This window comes from Schistocerca piceifrons, chromosome 2 (genome assembly GCF_021461385.2).
Source record: "Schistocerca piceifrons isolate TAMUIC-IGC-003096 chromosome 2, iqSchPice1.1, whole genome shotgun sequence".
NCBI classification, from domain to species: Eukaryota; Metazoa; Arthropoda; class Insecta; order Orthoptera; family Acrididae; genus Schistocerca; species Schistocerca piceifrons.
The window spans coordinates 553,864,924-553,884,906 of NC_060139.1; the positions used below are offsets into that span (position 1 = coordinate 553,864,924).

Sequence of the window (19,983 nt, forward strand, 5' to 3'; positions counted from 1 at the left end):
TAGTCTTAGAACAGAAGTCAGAAGAATAAGAAGAAGAAGAATGTACCAGAAAGGCAAGACTACGGGAGAAAGAGCCCGCCGTCTGGGCAGATACAGAGAACTTGCAGCAATTTTATAGACCACCTGCGGCAAACAAGAACAAACCGCTGAAACCGATTCGAGGCACAGAAACTAAATATTGACCCATCGGTTACGCCGTATAAAATCGTCTGCCGAAAGATAAAATATCCGGCAATGATAGTGACTCTAAAGTGAGCAGACAGCAGCGTGATAGAAATCTGGCGCTAATCTGCACGATTGCTGCTGGACTGTCTCTTTCCAGATAATTCGACAGAAAACGAATTTGATGAACACAGAACGAAAGTGGGGAAGTATACATTAGAAATGAAATTTTTCCCATTTTCGAAAGAGGAGGTTGAGGGAATAGTTCCTGAAACTGAAAAGGAATAAATCACCTGGTCTTGACGGTATACCTGCTGACGTTCTACTGACTATTCACATGGACGCAAGTTCAAGTCTATACAACTGTATAAAGCGTGTATGTTGCAGCAATGATACTAAGTACATGAAAGAACCGAAATCTGATTATTCTGAAGCAAGTTGAAGACATGACTCCTCTCGCTCAAAATTCCTACCGACCGATGAGCCTTCTCGTTGCTTTAGGTACAGTGGTTGAGAAGCAGCAATACCGTAAACATCAGAAGAATAGATCTCCTTCATGCAATAAATCTCCCACCCTATGAATTCAGAAGTGAGAAGTCATCAGAAGACTCCGTAAAGAGGCGGTAAGACTTACGCCCTTAAATATGTTGTAGCCACAATGTGAACATTTCCGGGGCTTTCGAATACTTAGGGTAGCTAGCTTCTTGACCTCCTGAGGGGCTTGGACTGCCCCGCAGCTTTCTAGAACTGCTTTAAGAACTATTGTCAAAACTGAGCAGCAATCACGTCGTGCCCTAGAGAGGCTCTCACAGAAGAATTTTCTAACGGCTGCCCATAGGGATCTGGTACTTGAACCTGTATTATGGAAGCTGCAGGATAACGAAGCTGTCGAAGGGATAGGGGCATATACTGACAACCTGACGGTCCCTGTCAAAAAAAGCTGCGGTGAACTGGAAGAAGGATGTGGCAAGTTCTTTCAACAAGTACATTGTTAAATTGTCTGATGCGACTGATAAACGTGGTAAATGTTGTTAAAAGTGAAACTCTGGTGAGATATGATCATGAAATTATCTGACAGGTCCACAAAGGGAAAATTCGTCACCAGATACTAAGGTGTTCTCTGGGACGAGCAACAAAATTATCATATTGGATAAATAAACAAGAGATGCAGGTACATTGATAACAGAATTATTAATCTAGTCAGTTATGATTATAAACTATCAATACAGACAATGAGGATGTATCATAATGCCACCCTAACTGTGATAAAAGCGTTAGGAGGTGATGTGAGGGTGCTTGGGTGCACAGGCTTCTGCTCACAACAGCAGCGCGGATACTAGGAGGCTGAACACGGAATACTACTTCGGTTGAGAGGCGGCTTTAATAATGTGTCAGTTGAGACGCTGCATATAATACTTGGAAAATGTCCACTTAATCTTGAGATACTGAAAAGATCGGTCATCTATTGACTGAAGAAAGAGCATATTGAAGTCCTGCATATAATAAGAATACGAGCCATAAAGCAGTAAATTGACAATCAAAAACGGAAGGAAGATGCCCAGACAGGCAGTGCACCTGCGGTTTTCTCCCAGATGTAAAACTGAAACTGGGAATGAGCCATCTGAATCCGTCAAGAGACGTGACACACGTCTTGACGCGTCAAGAGCCTTATGTAACCTGCTGGCACTCAACTGGTCGAAGACAGACCTCCAAATGTGCCGTTGGTAAAGAAAGAACACCAGAACATACCATTTCTTTTATTTATTTGACCACCAGTAGTACTCAATCTACCATCTAAATAACGTGGCTGAACTGTACGTTCAATTGTATGCAAAGAATACATAAATTCGTATTTGCTGATATAAGACCTGAAGCTGTCACAATTTTGTCCACCACAAATGGACAACAACATTTCACACCAGTATAGAAATTCCATCAAAAGAAAGACATGAAAAACGCAAACCATTAAGAGCTACAGACTCTTACCAACACTTTAAAGGAAATTTACAGTCACTTTATAAAGACGAATGTCGGTAACAAAACGAAAGAGAAGAATCTGATAGAAGGACGTGGTATTTCTCATACATAACAATTTCTTCAATAATCTAACCTTTCACACTGAAATTTGGGACACGAAAAAAGGATGTGGGTTACGCGAGTTTCCTATTCAGAACCAAAGTCACATCTAAGGGAACTGTAAGTGTTGATTCGTTGTAGATGGAGAGGAAAAGAGGCATGATTGAACAAGAGTCGAACGATGGTGGAAATCGTTGATCGGTCGAAATGGGCCTTCGGAAACCACGGTTTTGTAGGAATTCGAGGCTGTAATACCGTGTAATAACCTCCTCCATTTGTTGGGACACGTTCCACGATACTTGCCATTGTGTTTTCCGTGGCTCTGGCCTTCACTTAGGTAGTCAGTACACGGAAATTTCAAATCAAAGACAATGCCACGGAGGAAGCTTGGTTCACTAATACGTCAACTTCCTCATTATAGTGGATGCCAGCGTGGGACTGTACCCACTGCAATTTGATGGTCTACCCCCTCCGTTCTGTGAACATATTCAGGACATACTATCTGGGGACGACCGTTGAACGACGATTTTACTGCTGATACAGATCGGCAGTAACTGAATCAGCACGGAACGCTCGAGTGCGTGGCGAAGCAGGATGGCAGGTCCAGGACAATATTTTTTTTAAACAAATCGTGTTGTGCGCTACCTTGGCAACGAACCTCCGCCTGTTTCACTAGAGGAGGTTGTGACGCAGAAGGCCGAGAGCAACGGATCGAAAACATTTGAGATCAACAGCTGCAGCAGACGATATATTAATTGCGCATGCTAGACGATCACAAAAACAAGATAGAGTGGAAGCGCATCCGTGTGCCGTGCCTCTCCATCCACAGAACTAGAACACCGGCAACAGCGGCTCTCCATTGGAACAGGGGAGTCATCCCCTGGAAGGAGAAGCTGACACAAATGGTAAGAAGCACACGCAACCACACCGCTCTCCGAAGCGCCCAGGAATGGGCAGGGAGTACATATGGGCTGGGGACCGACGGAGTGCATTTCGGAATATGGCAGATTAGAATTGATATCATTACCGTTTATAATCTTTTTTAATATCTTATAATGCATACTAGTGACAAATAGGAGGAAATCAGGTTTAGAGCAATAATACTGTCAGGTATATTTAGATCGGGTAGTAGGTGTAGTTTTATTAATAGTAGGAATAGTTATGTGGTGGGAATGTCTAAAGTATCCTTAGCTGGTGATGTATAGGAAAGAACTTACTAGGAAAGAACTTACTGTTGATAATTTATCGAAAAATGAATACAGCCTTTGTTTAAATTATAGACAACTGTCTACAGTGTAATAAATGAATACATAAAGAAATAAATATTTCGGTAACAAATAATTTTTTAACTTGGGTTTGAGAACAGTATTTGAAGGGCAGCCTTTATGACACCATCGCTGGAGGGTGTCATGTGTTTGAGTCCTATTCCCGTATGGATGCGAATTTTATATATGTTTTTGTTGGTGGGAGTTCTTCTGGACAAGGAAGAAAAATTAACAGAAATGAGCATAGAGTCGGACGTTTGATACGTGTTCAGGATTTGGGTCCCACTTCACCAGACAATTTCGAAATCGAACACACCACGCTGCTAAGTGAAAGGTATATAGCGGAAACAACTCTCTAGCATGCGGCCAAACCATTTCTCTATGATATAATCCCTTCCAGGAAAACTAGTTCAGCGAGAGTTTGAAAATCGGGAGAGAATGGAAAATTAAAAACCTTGACGAATGGTCATGAGTTGCACCTAGATAGTTCAATCGGTAAGTGCACTGCCCGTAAAAGAACTTGTTTGGCGTCCGTTTCCCGGTCAGATACACATTTCTTTTCTTTCACGCAACTCCAGATGAGGTTCACAAGCTCTCTTTTCGTAATCCTTCTTGCCCGAAGGTTATCTCATCTAGTCGTGTAATTGAATTCACTCCACTTCTGCAATCGCATCGACATTTAACTGAATGGGAAGGCAGAAGGCCACATAATTTTCTATATTCTGCGCTTCATATTCACACAGCACAATAGCAGAATTCCTACTAAGGATGGATTTTATCAAAAAAGAAGACTGTTTTAGCCTCATTTCACGGTAGTCTTCTCTTCCAATCAAAGCTGTATTGATAGTGGTATTTTCATAGTCCTGGGAACAATTGAATACTCATTCTTTAAATTACGCTACATACCTGCGAGGAAGATTTATTCAAGAGAATACGCAATTTTATGTTTTAGCCACTTTACTCTTTCCCGTGGTCGTCTTTATAACAATTCGGTAAAACAGATTGATGATAATAATGCATCCATTGCTCCTTTTGTTTGTTAGAAAATGGACTGCTCAAGTATAATTAAAATTTTATTATGACATCCGTTCCTCAGATGAGGCATGTAAATGAGAATGAGCGTGGAGCTTGAAATGGGGTTGAACAATAAGGGGCTACAAAAGAGTAACATTCACTGATGAGCCAAGGCATTAAGACGAGACCCAATGCCAGGCACGTGACACTATAACGACAGTATAAACACTCGTATACGAATGGAGAATCATATTAGCGACGATACTGGCCGCTGGTAGATATGTCCACTGACATGGTACAGGGAGTGGAAACGAGCAGCTCGTGAACAGCGGAGCTGGTCTACAGCCCGTGTGACACTGCCGTGAGTCTTCACGTAATGCGGTTGAAGGACGGTGAAACAGCGAGTACCCTACAATGCGTTGGACATCCATATCTCATGCCAGAACGTGCAGATTGGTGGCTTGCCGGATCTGTAAAGCATGATAAGTGGCTATTTGTGACAGATCTGAAGATGGAATACAGCAGTGGACCGGCCACAAGTGTTTCGGAGCCCATCGTTCAATGCACGTTCTTGAACCGGGGCACCGCAGTAGACAACCCCTATGGGTTCCTACGTTGACCCAACGACATCATTAATTATGATTGCAGTTGGCACGCGATCTTCAAAATTGGACAGTGGATCAATGGAAACACCAGGCAACATGAGTCACTTCTTGTTACTAAAGGTTGACGGTCGTGTCCGGAACCGGCATCAACAAGGTAAACGGTTGCTCGAAACATGAACCTCGTCAAGGTCGCCGCACTGCCGGGGTGCTATAATACTATGTGTTTACTCATATAGCCTTCCGCGTGACCTGTGGTAGTAATCGAAGGCACCAGGACTACCACTAACTATGCGAATATTAGTGTGGATCAACAGCGTCTCTTCTTGGCTGGTGTCTCCGATGACGGCGATGACACCTTCCAGCACGGTAAATGTCCCTGTAGTAAGACCACATTCTTGGTACAGTGGTACAGTGCTTTTCAGTGGCGTAATAAACCAAATTCGCTAAGCGCGGAGAAGCCATTTTCCCGTAACTTAGGGGAATTGTGTGACTCTGTGACCTGGGCTTAGACATAAGGTGCCACATACCTCCGGAAACATACACTGAAGACCCAAAGAAACTAGTACTGTATAGGGCCCCGCGAGCACGCAGAAGTGGCACAACACTGCGTGACATGGACTCCACTAACGTCTGAAGTAGTGGAGGGAACGGACACCATGAATCCTGCAAGGCTGTCTATGCTTAATAATGTTCATGCCTGGGGAGTTTGGTGGCCAGCGGAAGTGTTTAAACTCAAACAAATGTTCCTGGAACCACTCTGTAGCAATTCCGGACGTGTGGGGTGTCGCATTGTCCTGGTGCAATTTCCCAAGTCAGTCGGAATGCAAAATGGACATAAATGGATGCAGGTGATCAGACGGGACGCTTACGAACGTGTCACCTGTCAGAGTCGTATCTAGACGTAAGATGGGTCCCATATGACTCCAACTGCTCACGCCCCACACCATTATGGAGCCTCCGCCAGATTGAACAGTAACCCTGGTGACATGCAGGGTGCAAGGTTTCAAGAGGTTCTCTCATACCCATACACGTCCGTCCGTTCGATACAATTTGAACCGAGACTCGTCGGACCAGGCTAAATGTTTCCAGCCTTGACGGGTCCAGTCGAGGCGTATAGCTTTGTGAAATGTAGTCGCCTAGGGTACACGAGTGTGCCCTCGGCTCCGAAAGCCCATATCGACGGTGTCTCGTTGAAGGATTTGCACACTGACACTTGTTTATGGCCCAGCACTAAAATCTACAGCAGTTTCCGGAATGGTTCCACTTCTGTCACGTTAGACGATTCTCTTCACTCGTCTTTGGTCCCGTTCTTGCAGGATCTTTTTCCGGCCGCAGCGATGTCGGAGATTTGATGTTTTACTGGATTCCTGATACTCGCTGTATACTCGTGAAACGGTCTTACGTTAAAATTCCAATTTCATTGCTACCTCGGAGATGCTCTGTCCCAACGCTCGTGCGCCGACTGTGACAGCACTGTCAAACTCACTTAAATCTTGATAACCCGCCATTGCAGCAACAGTAACCGATCTAGCAACTGCGCCAGACACTTGCTGTCTTATATAGGGGTTGCCGACCACAGCGCCGTATTCTGCCAGTTCACATTCCTCTGTATTTGAATATTCATGCCTACATCGGTTTTTTTGGCGCTTCAGTGTATATGCCTAAAATAGCCTTTGAAACTTTGTTTCATCTTCTTTATGTGATATTGCTCACGTTCAGGAGAAGTAACCAGTCTGGAAGGATATAAAGGAGAAATAGAAAAACAAATCGAATACTGGGATAAGACAGTTCTACCTCGCACGTAACAATTTATTCAGACGTAGATGTCCTGACAGACCTATTTGGGTACTGTGCATCACAGATGAATTCGTCAACAAACTCATTTGGTACACACATCTCACTTTGGTGCTAAAGAAATTACGGGATGCCCATTATTTCAATAATATGGAAAAGCAAATTCGCGCTGTCTTGGCAAAATACAAACTTTGCCAAAAAGCAGAACCACCTACCGTTAGACACAGAACACCACTATTGCCGATCACTCCTGTGAAACTAAGAGAATTAGCAGAATCCATCCCACGCACAGTAGCTGCTGTATTACGCTGCAAACTTGGACCAATACGCTATTAAGCGATTGATATTAATGTTTTGGCTCATGAATGTATACGAGGAGAATGAATTGAAAGACAGGAAGGGGAAGTATAAGAAGGGACTTACGGAGAGGAAAAGGAGAGTTAGCAAGGCAGACGAAAATTACCCATTTTCAAGAAAAGAAATATAAATTTTTTGTGTTTATGTTAGTGAAATTGTGTTATCGTAACATCTATGGCCAGACGTATCAAAAGAGTGGGTAACACGTAAGCTAAAGTCGATTGTACAAATACGCACCAGGATTAATAGAGAATATTGTTAACATAATTTAGACGAACGTTCCCTGTTTCTCACACGAGTGCCACGTATCGTCTAATAACGATGCAGTATATTTGTTTTTGTTAACATAATCCAGAGATAAACACACACAAAATGAGTTATATACTGACAGACAGAGGCTAGACGAGAACTGAATGATGAGTGCCGACATTAGTGGTGACGTCATACCGGTACTTACAGTTCAGCTCGTCGGCGTGGTTATCAGCGCAGTGCGTCCAGTCGTCACACCAGAAGAAGCGGTGAACGCGAGTCCCGTCGCCGCATATCCGAAAGAAATCTGTGTAGGAAACATCCGGCTGAGCTGATGAAATTACTAAGAAACTGTACAATCGTATATCTGACACTTCAACCTCATTTTATTTTTATTACAACTTTTTGAACACAACTGAACTGATAAATAATTGCTAACTTCCAACAAAGTGGAGAATCTTGGAAACATGCCTAAGTCTTAATAGGACATTATAATCTCATGCAGGTCGTTATTGCTATAAGCATAATTTTTTTAACATCTTGAAATAATCGCAAAACATATTTTAGCCATATCAAACTTTAAACATCGGATTGAAATAAAAGCGAAAATGAAAGTACTCGTCTATGTAATTTCGTAAATGCGTTTAATACACCAGAATTCTCATAACATAGTGCACATTAATTTCCTTAGTTTTTTCAAGTATTGTCACAGAAAGACGTTATTTTAAAACCAAGAGGATAAAACAGAGACATCCATTAGAGGTTGCGATGTTATGAAAAATGTGTTAAAATAATAAATATCGTAAACTGATAGAGGTCTGTGTTCTTTTTCCTGTTCTATTTTCCATGTGAAAACGACCGTGCTGCACGTTACAACCGGTAACGGAAAATGTTAAATTTTCACTGTTTCATAATCGTTAAAACAAATTGGATATGTTTCTTCAAAGTCAGTACCGCCATTGGACTCTTGTTTATTTACAATGTTACATTTACACTTACACAATCATGATTTAGGCTTCAACGTGTCATTATCAAGTGTTTTGAGTGTTTTACAGTGCCTAAGATGTCATGCTGTCGTATTTAAAATACACTATTGTTGAGTGGTACTTAAGTAAATAAATTAGTAAAATCAAAGTGAAGTAGAAATTAGAATATAAATGAAAAACTTAGTTTAGTTTAGAAGAATTACACACTGGCAAACAGCGGGCAGAACAGCAGAGCAGAAGAGACGATTACCATGAAGTCAGCAAGTTCCACATAAGCGGACGCTGTCGATTCAGCCGTCAGGGCATCGCCCGACTGGCTCACGTGTTTCTCAATCCTCACATGTGATCAAAGGCCCTCGCCTGCATTCCAAGAGCCAATGACCGACGTTAAGAAGATTCTTCGAGAAGCTTCTCAACGTGACAGAAGAGGCAATGACCGATTCACGTGTTTCTCAGTCGTCACATGTGATCAAAGGCCCTCGCCTACATTCGAAGAGCCAATGACCGACGTTAAGGAGATTCTTCGAGAAGCTTTTCAACATGACAGACGAGGCAATGACCGTGAAGTCGTTCACCTCCAGTAAACTGAAGTGAATAAATACGCGAGACACAGTGGGCCCGACAGACAAAGAAAAGAGAAGAGAGTAGCAGTAGTTTTCAGTCAGTTTCGGTGCTGAAGACAGTCATGCAAGAAGACACTACATCATACACAGACGCACCAAGTCCGCCGCTGTAATGGAATAGCAAGCAGCAGCCTCGGCGCCAGAAGACAGAAGTTAAAAGGTATTTGAAGTCTGATTTTTACGTACCCGGGTGACTCGTGAGGACGGGAAGGAGACGGCCTCACATCAGCAGTCACCTGTGAGCTGGGATGAAGATCTGACAGCCGAAGACTGGCAAGCGGGAGTCCGTTTTTCGAGTCCAGGACACTGGCCTTCCCCCGCCGCGCCGCTCCGCTGGCCGACGCGCAACACACGCGGCCGCTTAGAGAAGAGAAACACTGGGACGCCACATCCAAGGTATCACCATCCGATGCACGACTTCGCTCGCAATAATTAAACGGGTCACCTCGCGCTGCGCGTCTCCAGTCAGCTGGGCGAGACGGCGGCACGAGATACACACTGCCACGCGTAATCAGACGCCGCCACTGCCGCAGCAGAAGGCTTCGCAACCGACACAGCTGCCGCTCTCCGAGCCAGAACATCGAGTAAGGAAACAGTTGTACAAATCTTCAATAAAAGTTATCTTACGTAAAAATGCTGTTTCATTCTACCTCATACCCGAGCCAAGGAAGACCACATGTTGTTAAGAGAGAAAAATTAATTTATTTAGTATTTTCACCCTGGCATAATGCTTTAGAATTAAATGTACATTGCAGTGATGCTCATCCTGACAATTGACTAGCATCAAAAGAGAAAATCCAGTTACATTTAGTGACATAACTGTTACACTATTAGACACTTTGTGTAAGAGTCGATATTTCTGCAGAGCCTACTGCTGTTTCATCACTGAGTATACCATCTTGAGACAAATAGCGTATTTTAAATACGACAGTATGCAATCCTAGGCACTGTATAACACTTAAACACTTGATAATGGCACTTTGAAGCCGGAATCATGATTTTGTAAGTGTAAATGCAACACTGTAAATAAACAACAGTCTAAGGGCGGTACTGACTTTAAAGAAATATATTATGACTGTGGCCCCGCATTATGAAAAAAATATTACATTGGGAATTATTGAATAGTGGTTATATGACTTTAATATTTGGGTTATGACCAGACATGGCCGTAACAGTGTGTGGATTAGCTGACCTGAATGCCAGTGGGCAATGTGTGTCTTCGAAGGTTCGCCTTCCTAGGTTAGTCTTCCAAGGTCGCTGATACGTCGGTCTTCGATCCTGAAATACTTGGCATCCGAACAGACCTTCCTTATCTAGCAAGGGGATGGGAGATGGTGGTCTGCAGTCCTGATTATAAGGCGTTATGCTGATTTCCTGGGTTGTATCTGAAACATCTGCACTAAGTCTCAAGCAGTTACAGCTACTGTTGGCGGTCCTTCTGACGGCACACCAAAAGAATAAGCTATACGTATTATTATCCTGTCTTTGCTTTCGTTTCTACCGTTTCATTCAGTAACCCAGTGACTACGGTAGTGCATAAGTAACTATCGCAGGAATCCACTAGATATGCTGCACTAAGGAGCAGGTTTTCCACTTCAGTACACCAGTATATGCCTCCCATTACGACAGATGTCCACCTCGATAGCTGAGTGGTCAGCGCGACGGTGTGACATGCAAAGGTGTCCGGGTTCAATTCCCGGCTGGGCCGGAGATTGCCTCCGCTCAGGGACTAGGTGTTTGTGTCGTCTTCATCATCATATCTACCCCACCGACACGCAAGTTACCGAAGTGGAGTCACCTAAAAGTACTTGCACTTGGCGACCCGTCTACCCGACGGGATGCCCTAGCCACACGACATTTCATTACGACAGATAAACTGTCTGCTTCATACAATGGCTAGACTGAAAAAAGCTACTGGAAAAAGCACTTTCTATTCCAAACATCTACTACCAGCGTCCCTATCACTCTAGTGTGACATGTATCGCGGAAATGGGAACAAACTGCAGCAACCCATGGTCCGGAATTGACGTCAGTTCATAATTTTCCTACACAGGCAGCGAAAGTCAGTTAATACGTTAAATTCAAGAACTTCTTTTGATACCACGAACCCGAACATGTTGAACCCTGATGCATCACTGTTAGCAAATTTTATAGCAACATGTTTCGTATAAATGAGTGAGATAGGGTGGGCGGCAGTCTCACTGGTTCTGGAGGACGTACGGCATTGCAGAAGTTTGACGGAACTCTTCTCTATGAAGGCGGGGCAACGACTTGCTGCCCTGTTCTCTCGTTACCATTTGATAAAGTTCCACACATGCATCGCTGAAACTCTCTTAGTGAGTTCTTTTTAGTACCGCAGAAAAAGGATATACAGGGTGGGCCTGAGGTCGTTGCACATTTATCAATAATTATTTTACAAAAACTATAAAATATAAAAATTTTTACTGTATGACAAATGGATGAACAAACCATCAAATTTAATTGGCTTTCAATTTTGCACGTAGAAGTGGAGTGGAGAGCGCTACACTCGGTATCGTTATAAAATAGCTTCACGAGAGAAGACGTCGCACTGTGTTCTGTGGTATCACGAGACAAAATCTTCAGCTAATGTGCAGCGTAATTTGCCGAGGCAATGAGGAAGAGAAGCTGCTGACTTGAGAATTGTTGCGTGGTACATGAAGTTTAATCAGACCGGCGGTGTGTTGGAAGCCGGCCGGAGTGGCCGAGCGGTTAAAGGCGCTGTAGTCTGGAACCGCACGACCGCTACGGTCGCAGGTTCGAATCCTGCCTCGGGCATGGATGTGTGTGATGTCCTTAGGTTAGTTAGATTTAAGTAGTTCTAAGTTCTAGGGGACTTATGACCACAGCAGTTGAGTCCCATAGTGCTCGGAGCCATTTGAACCATTTGGTGTGTTGGACCTTCTGCGAAAAGGGCGGCCTTCGGTCGGTGAACAAAGGGTCGGAGTTACAACAGGCAACGAAACCTTTCCACATCTACTCTACGCACATCTCGTGAATCAGGGTTTCCTAGGACCGCAGGGTTTCCAAATTTCACCTGCTCGCATACACTATGTGATCAAAAGTATCCGGACACCCCCAAAACATACGTTTTTCATATTAGGTGCATTGTGCTGCCAACTACTGTCAGGTACTCCATATGAGCGACTTCAGTAGTCATTAAACATCGTGAGAGAGCAGAATGGGGCGCTCCGCGGAACTCACGGACTTTGAACGTGGTCAGGTGATTGAGTGCCACTTATGTCATACGACTGTGCTCGAGATTTCCGCGTTCCTAAACATCCCTAGGTCCATTGCTTCCGATATGATAGTGAAGTGGAAAAGTGAAGGTACACGTACAGCATATAAGCGTACAGACCGACATCGACTGTTGACTGACACAGACCACCGATAGTTGAACAGGGTCTTAATGTGTAATAGGCAGACATCTATCCAGACTATCAGACAGGAATGCCCTGCATCAGGTTCCATAGCAAGTACTATGACACTTGGGCGGGAGGTGAGAAAAATTGGATTTTATGATCGAGCAGCCGCTCTTGACACATCCGGTAAATGCCAAACGACGCCTTGCTTGGTGTAAGGAGCGTAAACATTGGACGATTGAACAGTGGAAAAAGTTGTGTGGAGTGACGAATCACCTTATACAATGTGGCGATCCGATGGCAGGTTTTGGGTATGGCGAACGTCATCTGCCAGCGTGTGTAATGCCAACAGTAAAATTCGGAGGCGGTGGTGTTGTGGTGTGTTCGTGTTTTTCGTGGAGGACGCTTGCATCTCTTGTTGTTTTGCGTGGCACTATCACAGCACAGTCGTAATTGATGTTTTAAGTACCTTTTTGCTTTCCACTGTCGAAGAACAATTCGGGGATGGCGATTGCATCTTTCAACACGATCGAGCACCTGTTCATAATGCACGGCCTGTGGTGGAGTCGTTACACGACAGTAAGATCCCTGTAATGGACTGGCCTGCACAGAACAAGTTGAAATCTGAAGGAGTAGGCTGATAGTAAAAAAATTCGAAAACTGAATGAGATCGGCGTCAAGACACAATGAGCTCAAGGAAAAAGGAAATAAAATGATAGTAATGAAGGGGGACGACAGATGTGAGTAGTTAGGTGAAGTTAGTGTATGGGAACTGGAACAGAGAGGAGAAGGCGTGAAGACTGGGAACGGTTGGTAGGATAAGACACAAGTTTGTTTGGCGTACGGAGTTATGGGAACTAATATGTGAGAATATGTGAGAGTGACGAAGGAAGAGAAATCAATTACAGGGCACTGGATTAATGATATCGAAGAGAGTAATGTGGGACATTAGATATTGCACAAACCATCAATGCGATCTTGTGACTCACTGTGTGCACAACCAGTAAGATTCACACAGTGTGACTCCTAAGCAGAGTGTACAAATGCGGTTTGTAAGATGACAAGAGAAACACAGGAAAGAAGAGAAAGAAGGATGGACACTGATTTTAGTAATACATTAAAAAATAGTAACAAAGGAAAGGCAGCACTGGGTTATGGTGTGGAAGAAAAGCTATCAACAACGGAAAATTCAGGATGGAATGTAACAATGTTATAGAAAGGATAGTTGCTACTTACCCTACAGTGGAGGTGCTAAGTTGCAGGTAGGCACAACAAAAAGACTGTCAGAAAATGAACCTTTGTCCAACAAGGCCTTGGTCAGAGATAGAAAATGCACTCACAAACTCTTACAAATACATCTCTCACACACACATGATGGCAAACAGCTGCACATGATGGGAGACACAGCTTTGTGGTGGGTGTCAGGAGGAGGCTGGGGTGGGGAGGGAAACGGTAGCTGGGTATGGTGGGGGACAGTAAATTGCTACTTGCAGGAATATACTGGGACAAGGTGGAGAGAGGGTATGGCAGCTAGGTGCACTCACGAGGTTATGCAGAGGGTCGAGGGGGAGGGAGGGGGGAGGGTTAGTGGAAATTGAGCGATGTAAAAAGACTTTGGTGAGTTGATGGAATAGAGGATTGCATAGTTCTGGAATGGGAGCCGGGTGGGACTAGAGAGTAAGAACAAGGCTTAGTAAAGGTTGAGGCCAGGAGTGTTACAGGAACTTAGGATAAGTTGCCAGGAGAGTTCCCACCTGCGCAATTCACAAAAGTTGGTGTTGGTAGGAAGGATGAAGATGGTACAGGTAGTGAAGCAGTCACTAAAATGAAGAACATTTTGTTGGATGGATGGCTTCACAATGGGGTGGTCCAGCTCTTTCTTTACCACAGTAAACGGTGAACATTCCTGTGGACAGACAGCTTCTTAGTTTTCATGCCCACGTAGAATGCAGTTCAGTGGTTGCAACTTAGCTAGTAGATCACATGACTGATTTCCCAAGGAGCCCTGCCTTTGATTGGATGGAGGATGCATGTCACATATCTGGAGTAGGTGGTGATGGGAGTGTATATGGGACAGGTCTTGCATCTAGGTCTATTACAGGGATATGAGCAATGACACTTGGGGTTGCGAACAGGAGTTTGGTATGGTGTATTGCGGATACTGTGTGGGTGTGGTAGGCAGTGCAATACCACTGTGGGAGTGTTGGGAAGGATACTGGGTAGGACATTCCTCATTTCAAGCACGATAAGATGTAATCGAATGTCTGGTCAGGAATGTGACTAATTTGCTCCTCTGTGACTGGATGGTGTGACAATGGGATGTGGTGGGTGGCTGGAGAGACAAGGTATAGGAGATCTGTTTTTGTACGAGTTTGTGAGGGTAATTACGACCTATGAATGACTTAGAGAGACCCTTGGTGTATTTCTAGAGGTACTGCTGGCAGCAGTCAAAGTCGAGGTATTGTGGAAGGTTGGAAGGTTTGACATGGGCAGAGATGCAGATGTAACCATCTTTGAGGTGGAGGTCAATATTGAGGAAGATGGTTTGTTGGGTTAAGTAGGTCAGGTGCAGCAAATTGCAGAGAGGTGTAGGATTTGGGATTCTGGGTGTTTAGAAAAGTTTCCTAACTACCCTATTGCAGAGTATGCCACCAAACAGCATTCTTCATTTCAGTGAATGCTTCAGAGTCTGTTCCTTCTAAACAACACCAACTTTTCTGAATTGTGCAGATATAAAGTCTCCCTGCAATATATCTTACATTGCCATAACGCTCCTGGCCTCAACCTTCGTTAAGTTTGTCCTTACCCTCTAGACCCACCTGGTTCCCATTCCAGCACTACGTAGCCCACTGTTCTACCAAGGAAACCCAGTCTTTTTACATCCCTCCTTTTCCACTAAACCTTCCTCACCCTCTGTCTAACTTCCCAACTGCACCAGCCGCCCTACCCTCTCTCCACCTTGTCCCTGTATGCTCCTGCAAGTAGCACTTTATCGTACCTAACCCCTACCAAGCTATCCCTCCCCCTTTACCTAACTAGTCACATCTGTCGTTGTCGCCCCTTCTCACTTACCCACCAACAACTGTCATTACTATCGTCTTATTTCCTTTTTCTTTAATCTCATTGTGCCTTGATGCCAGTTTCTGCTGGTTTTCGACTTTTTTTTACAATCGGCCTACTCCCTCAGATTTCGTCATGTTTCCCCCTACTCCATCAGATTAATCTATTCGTCGATGGTTCCCACGTGTTTCGATGTATTTTGCTGAGTTTTTCTTACGTATTCTGCATTATTAACATATATTTACGCGTTTTTAACGACGATCGCAGATCGTTGCCCCTTTTAACGGCGTCACTACTCAAGATTTCCTCAGACCTGGCCAATACCACGTCCCATATACTGTTCCAGAATTCTTGCTTGGCTCAGGGAATGGCCTTCAAGCAAATTACCCAATTCCAGCTGCCACCCTTCCTTCCACAATGATCTCCATCTGTTCAGAAACCGCCAGTCCTTAACCATCACCAACATACTCCTGCATAATCATATTAATCAGGCCCATACCTCCATGCAACACTTCCTCTCCTATCATATAATTCTGCTGCTATACAATCACAAATTCCTGGGTCCCGTATCCAACACTTAAACCGTTGCTCTCCAGAAACGACGACAACAAGCACAAAACCACCTGAAAACACTCTCCACCCTGTTCATTTCCTACTCTTGCCTTGGACTACCACGATCCATTACCCCTACAACTACTTCCAAACCTCCCCCCAGGACTATGAAACCCTTCCTAGCAGACCTACTACATTTACCTGACCCTCAACGCTCCCTCCCTCCACCATCCAGAATTTAGATCCGAAACAGACCCAAAGCACACTAATGAACCTTTCCTCCAAAAGCCTTAGCCCCACAAAAGTGTCAATCCGTTTCCAAAGGCTTCCCTGTTTGCCCTGCTTCCTAATTCAATTGCATGGGATTTGTCAAAGTGCATCTCTCCTTCTCCTGATCCCTCCAATGAAAACACATTTTCACCAGCAACCCTATCACCCAGACTCAACTAAAGCCCAATGTTGAACCCTGCCAGACTCAGATCACTCTTCATTCAACTGTGTTCTACTCCCACTGCCCATAAACCACCCCCTGCTAACTTTTCTCAATATTTTAACCTCAAACCTTGACTCACTATCATTCCCAAAATCCCTTAACATGCAAACTAACCTCATATTCGCAGAAAGAGACACAATCAACCACCCAAAAAATGATCTCAACCTTAGAAAACTACCTACAGACAAAGGCTACTCCACAGTCATTTTGAATGCAAGGATTAGGTAGCAGAAGGACTCAGCCAGCTGTCAGTTTCAACCATGTACCTATCCTGCCACAGTGATGCCATTCCAGAAATTGAGCATGATCTCTAATCTCTCCTCAAATTATTAACTTCACCCCAGAACCCTTCCCTGAGTCTACCTCACTTCTCACCACTGCCACACCACTTACTATTACCTTCTACATTCTTCCTAAAGTCCCTAAGCCCAATCACCCTTGACACCCCATTGTGGTCCTTACTGTGTACCCAATGAGAATATCTCTGGTCTCACAGACCAATACCTTCAGCCTATTGCCTGCAACGTACCCTTCTGTATTAAAATACCAACTGTTTCCTCCAATGACTCTACACAGTTCCTGTTCCTTTACCACTTGGTGCTCTGCTCAATCATCCATAATTCCCATTATTGAACACAAGCTTCCCCAACGACCAACGTATTTCATCCTACAAAGTCTTTCCTAAATGCCATGAACATGGGTATCGTCACCCACAATTACTTGCCTTTGAAGGCATTACCTACATACCAATCTGGGGTATAGCTATGGGCACTACATGGCACCATTCTATGCCAACCTATTCATGTGCCATATAGAGAAATCTGTCTTGAGCACCCAGAATACCACATCCCTCACCTGTTGCAAATTCACTGTTTGCCATCTTCATGATCTGGTTTGAGGGTAATGACTCCCTATCCACATTCCTCCAGAATCTCAACACCACCTGGTACTACTCAACCCAACAAGCCATCTACCTCGATGCTGACCTCCAAATCAAAGATGGCTACATCAGCACCAGCAATATCTCCACTTTGACTGGTACCATCGATTTCACATGGCGGTCCTTTCCATTCAGTGCAGTAACCCATCACCATTAGATCTGTTATGTGAAGTGGTCCCTTTGTAAATGCACTGAGGGTGTCACTGAGGCCTTCAAATACCATAATTAACCTCACAACATTGTACTTAAACAGATCTCCCATGCCATATCTCTCCAGTCACTCACCACCTCCGAAAGTCCCACCATTTGGCCACAGGCGAGCATTCCCCTGATCACTCAGGACCAAGAAGCAGCTGGAGCACCCGATTGTTGAGCACATCGCCCAACACAGCATTCATCATTTCAGTGACTACTTCACAGCCTGTGCCACCTGGATCCTTTCCATCAACACAAACTCTTTCTGAATTGTGAAGATGGGAACTCTCACAGGAATATATTCTATGTTCCCATAACCTTCCTGGCGTCAATCTTCATTAATGTCTGTCCTCAGACTCTAGCTTCTCCCCTGTTACCATTTCAGTCCTTTATTTCTCCAATGCACCCTCAGTCTTTTTACCTCTCACCGTTTTTGCTGAACCCCCCCCCCCCCCCTAAGCCCTCTGTCTAACCTCGTGGCTGTCCCTAGCTGCCCTACCCCCTCCCCTCTATCTCATCCCTATACCTCGTCCCTGTACACTTCCACAAGTAGGAGTTTACTGTCTCCCACCCCTACCCTGCTATCTCTCTGCCTCCCCATCCCAGCCTCCTCCTTACACCTCTCTCCACCCTCCACAAGGTTGTGTCTCCCATTATGTGCAGCTGCTCGTAGCATGGCCTCAGTAGCCATAGGGTGGTATCATGTGCGTGTGAGCTGCGTTTGCGTGTGTGGTTGTGTGTATGTTCAACCTCTGATGAAAGTCTTGTTGGCCCAAAGCTCAGTTTCTAGAAAGTCTTCTGTTGTGCTTATCTGCGACTGAACATCTCCGCTATATGGTGAGTAGCAACTATTCTTTTCTTAATATTTTAATTTATATTATACATAAACATATATGTAATATATAAATCGGAAACGTTGTACCAAAAATCTTTGAAAGTTTTTGAGTGATTTGGTTAAGACTTTTAAAGTGAGCTGTAAACGCCATTCGGACGGACATACGATGCATATTATTTTAAACGACTTTATTCTGGTTTTCTCATAGCACCCACTGGAAGAAAAAAGGCTCTACTTTGCTATGAAAATGGCCCTTTATTTTTCTTTCTCACGTTCCAACTATGACCGCAGTGCATGTAAATCATCACACAAGATGTTTCTCCTTTACGCATTGTCTCTACTTATAATTAATTCATACTAAAATTCTATACGAAACAATGTGTTGTTTTGTTTTCCATCTCTTCATCTGTTTTACAGGAAACACAGAGGTGGATTTATAGCATATCAACCTATGATTGGAATATTAATACGTAATCTCAATCCTTCGAAATTTCGTAATCCTACCCATTTGCAGATTAAAAGTGTGATAAATACTGTCGTTGAAGCTATTACCCTCACAGATCGAGCAGTCGTAAAGTTTTTTCTCATACCCTACATACTAATGATCCCAAGAAATTCAGTCATTCTTTTTAAATGACTGCAGTTCCCAGTCAAGGTTTCGTTTGCAATAAAAAGACATGTGGCCCAAAATCATCAAAATAAGAGAGATGGTTAATTGGACTGAGAGGGAGGGGTCTGGGGGGGGGGGGGGGGGGGGAAAGAGAGTGAGGAGAAGGAGGCAGGGGGAGGTGGTCGTGGATAGAGAAGCGAAAAGAGATTAGGATGTATATCCATTTCTGATACATATTTAGCAATTGCGAAACAATACCTGCTTCACTAGTTGTAGATATAAACACACCGAACAAAACATTGCTCACCCATAAGAAACGTCCCGCTAACACCATTAACACAGCCTATAGCTGTGATAATGACCTCAATTCAGCGGCCGAGAGAGGGCACAATTTTTCCAGGTATACTATATCAGGCTGATGCCTTCGACGACTATATCCCATAGCTACCAAACCGCGGGGATGCTGCTTGTTACGTTTCATCAGCGGTTCCAGATAGTCCCAAATATTATGTATGGGATGTACATCGGGTGATTTATCAGACCAGTGGAGGTGCGATAATGTGTCCGGGTGCTTCTGACTGCACACTGTACGCATACAACGCTGTGAAAACGGATTTTTTCATCATAGAAAACCGGAGAGCCCATAGCATACCCATTGTGGACGTAGAAGATTGGGAAACATTTGGTAACCGAGAATTTTGAAACGAGCATCCTGCTTCATATTCACTGTGAGTGGAATGGGTGAGCTCTGGTCATGTTACAAAAAGACTCCTACAGAATTACAGAA

At 44.0% G+C, this 19,983-nt stretch overlaps 1 protein-coding gene across 1 annotated transcript in view; it reads right to left on the reverse strand.

Annotated features, from left to right (window-relative positions):
* LOC124775580 (G-protein coupled receptor GRL101-like) overlaps window positions 1-19,983 on the reverse strand; it is a 373,429-nt gene that overhangs the window by 264,981 nt on the left and 88,465 nt on the right. Inside the window, exon 5 of the mRNA XM_047250411.1 lies at window positions 7,731-7,829. Coding sequence (XP_047106367.1) covers window positions 7,731-7,829 — 99 coding nt within the window. The remainder of the gene's footprint in view (window positions 1-7,730; window positions 7,830-19,983) is intronic.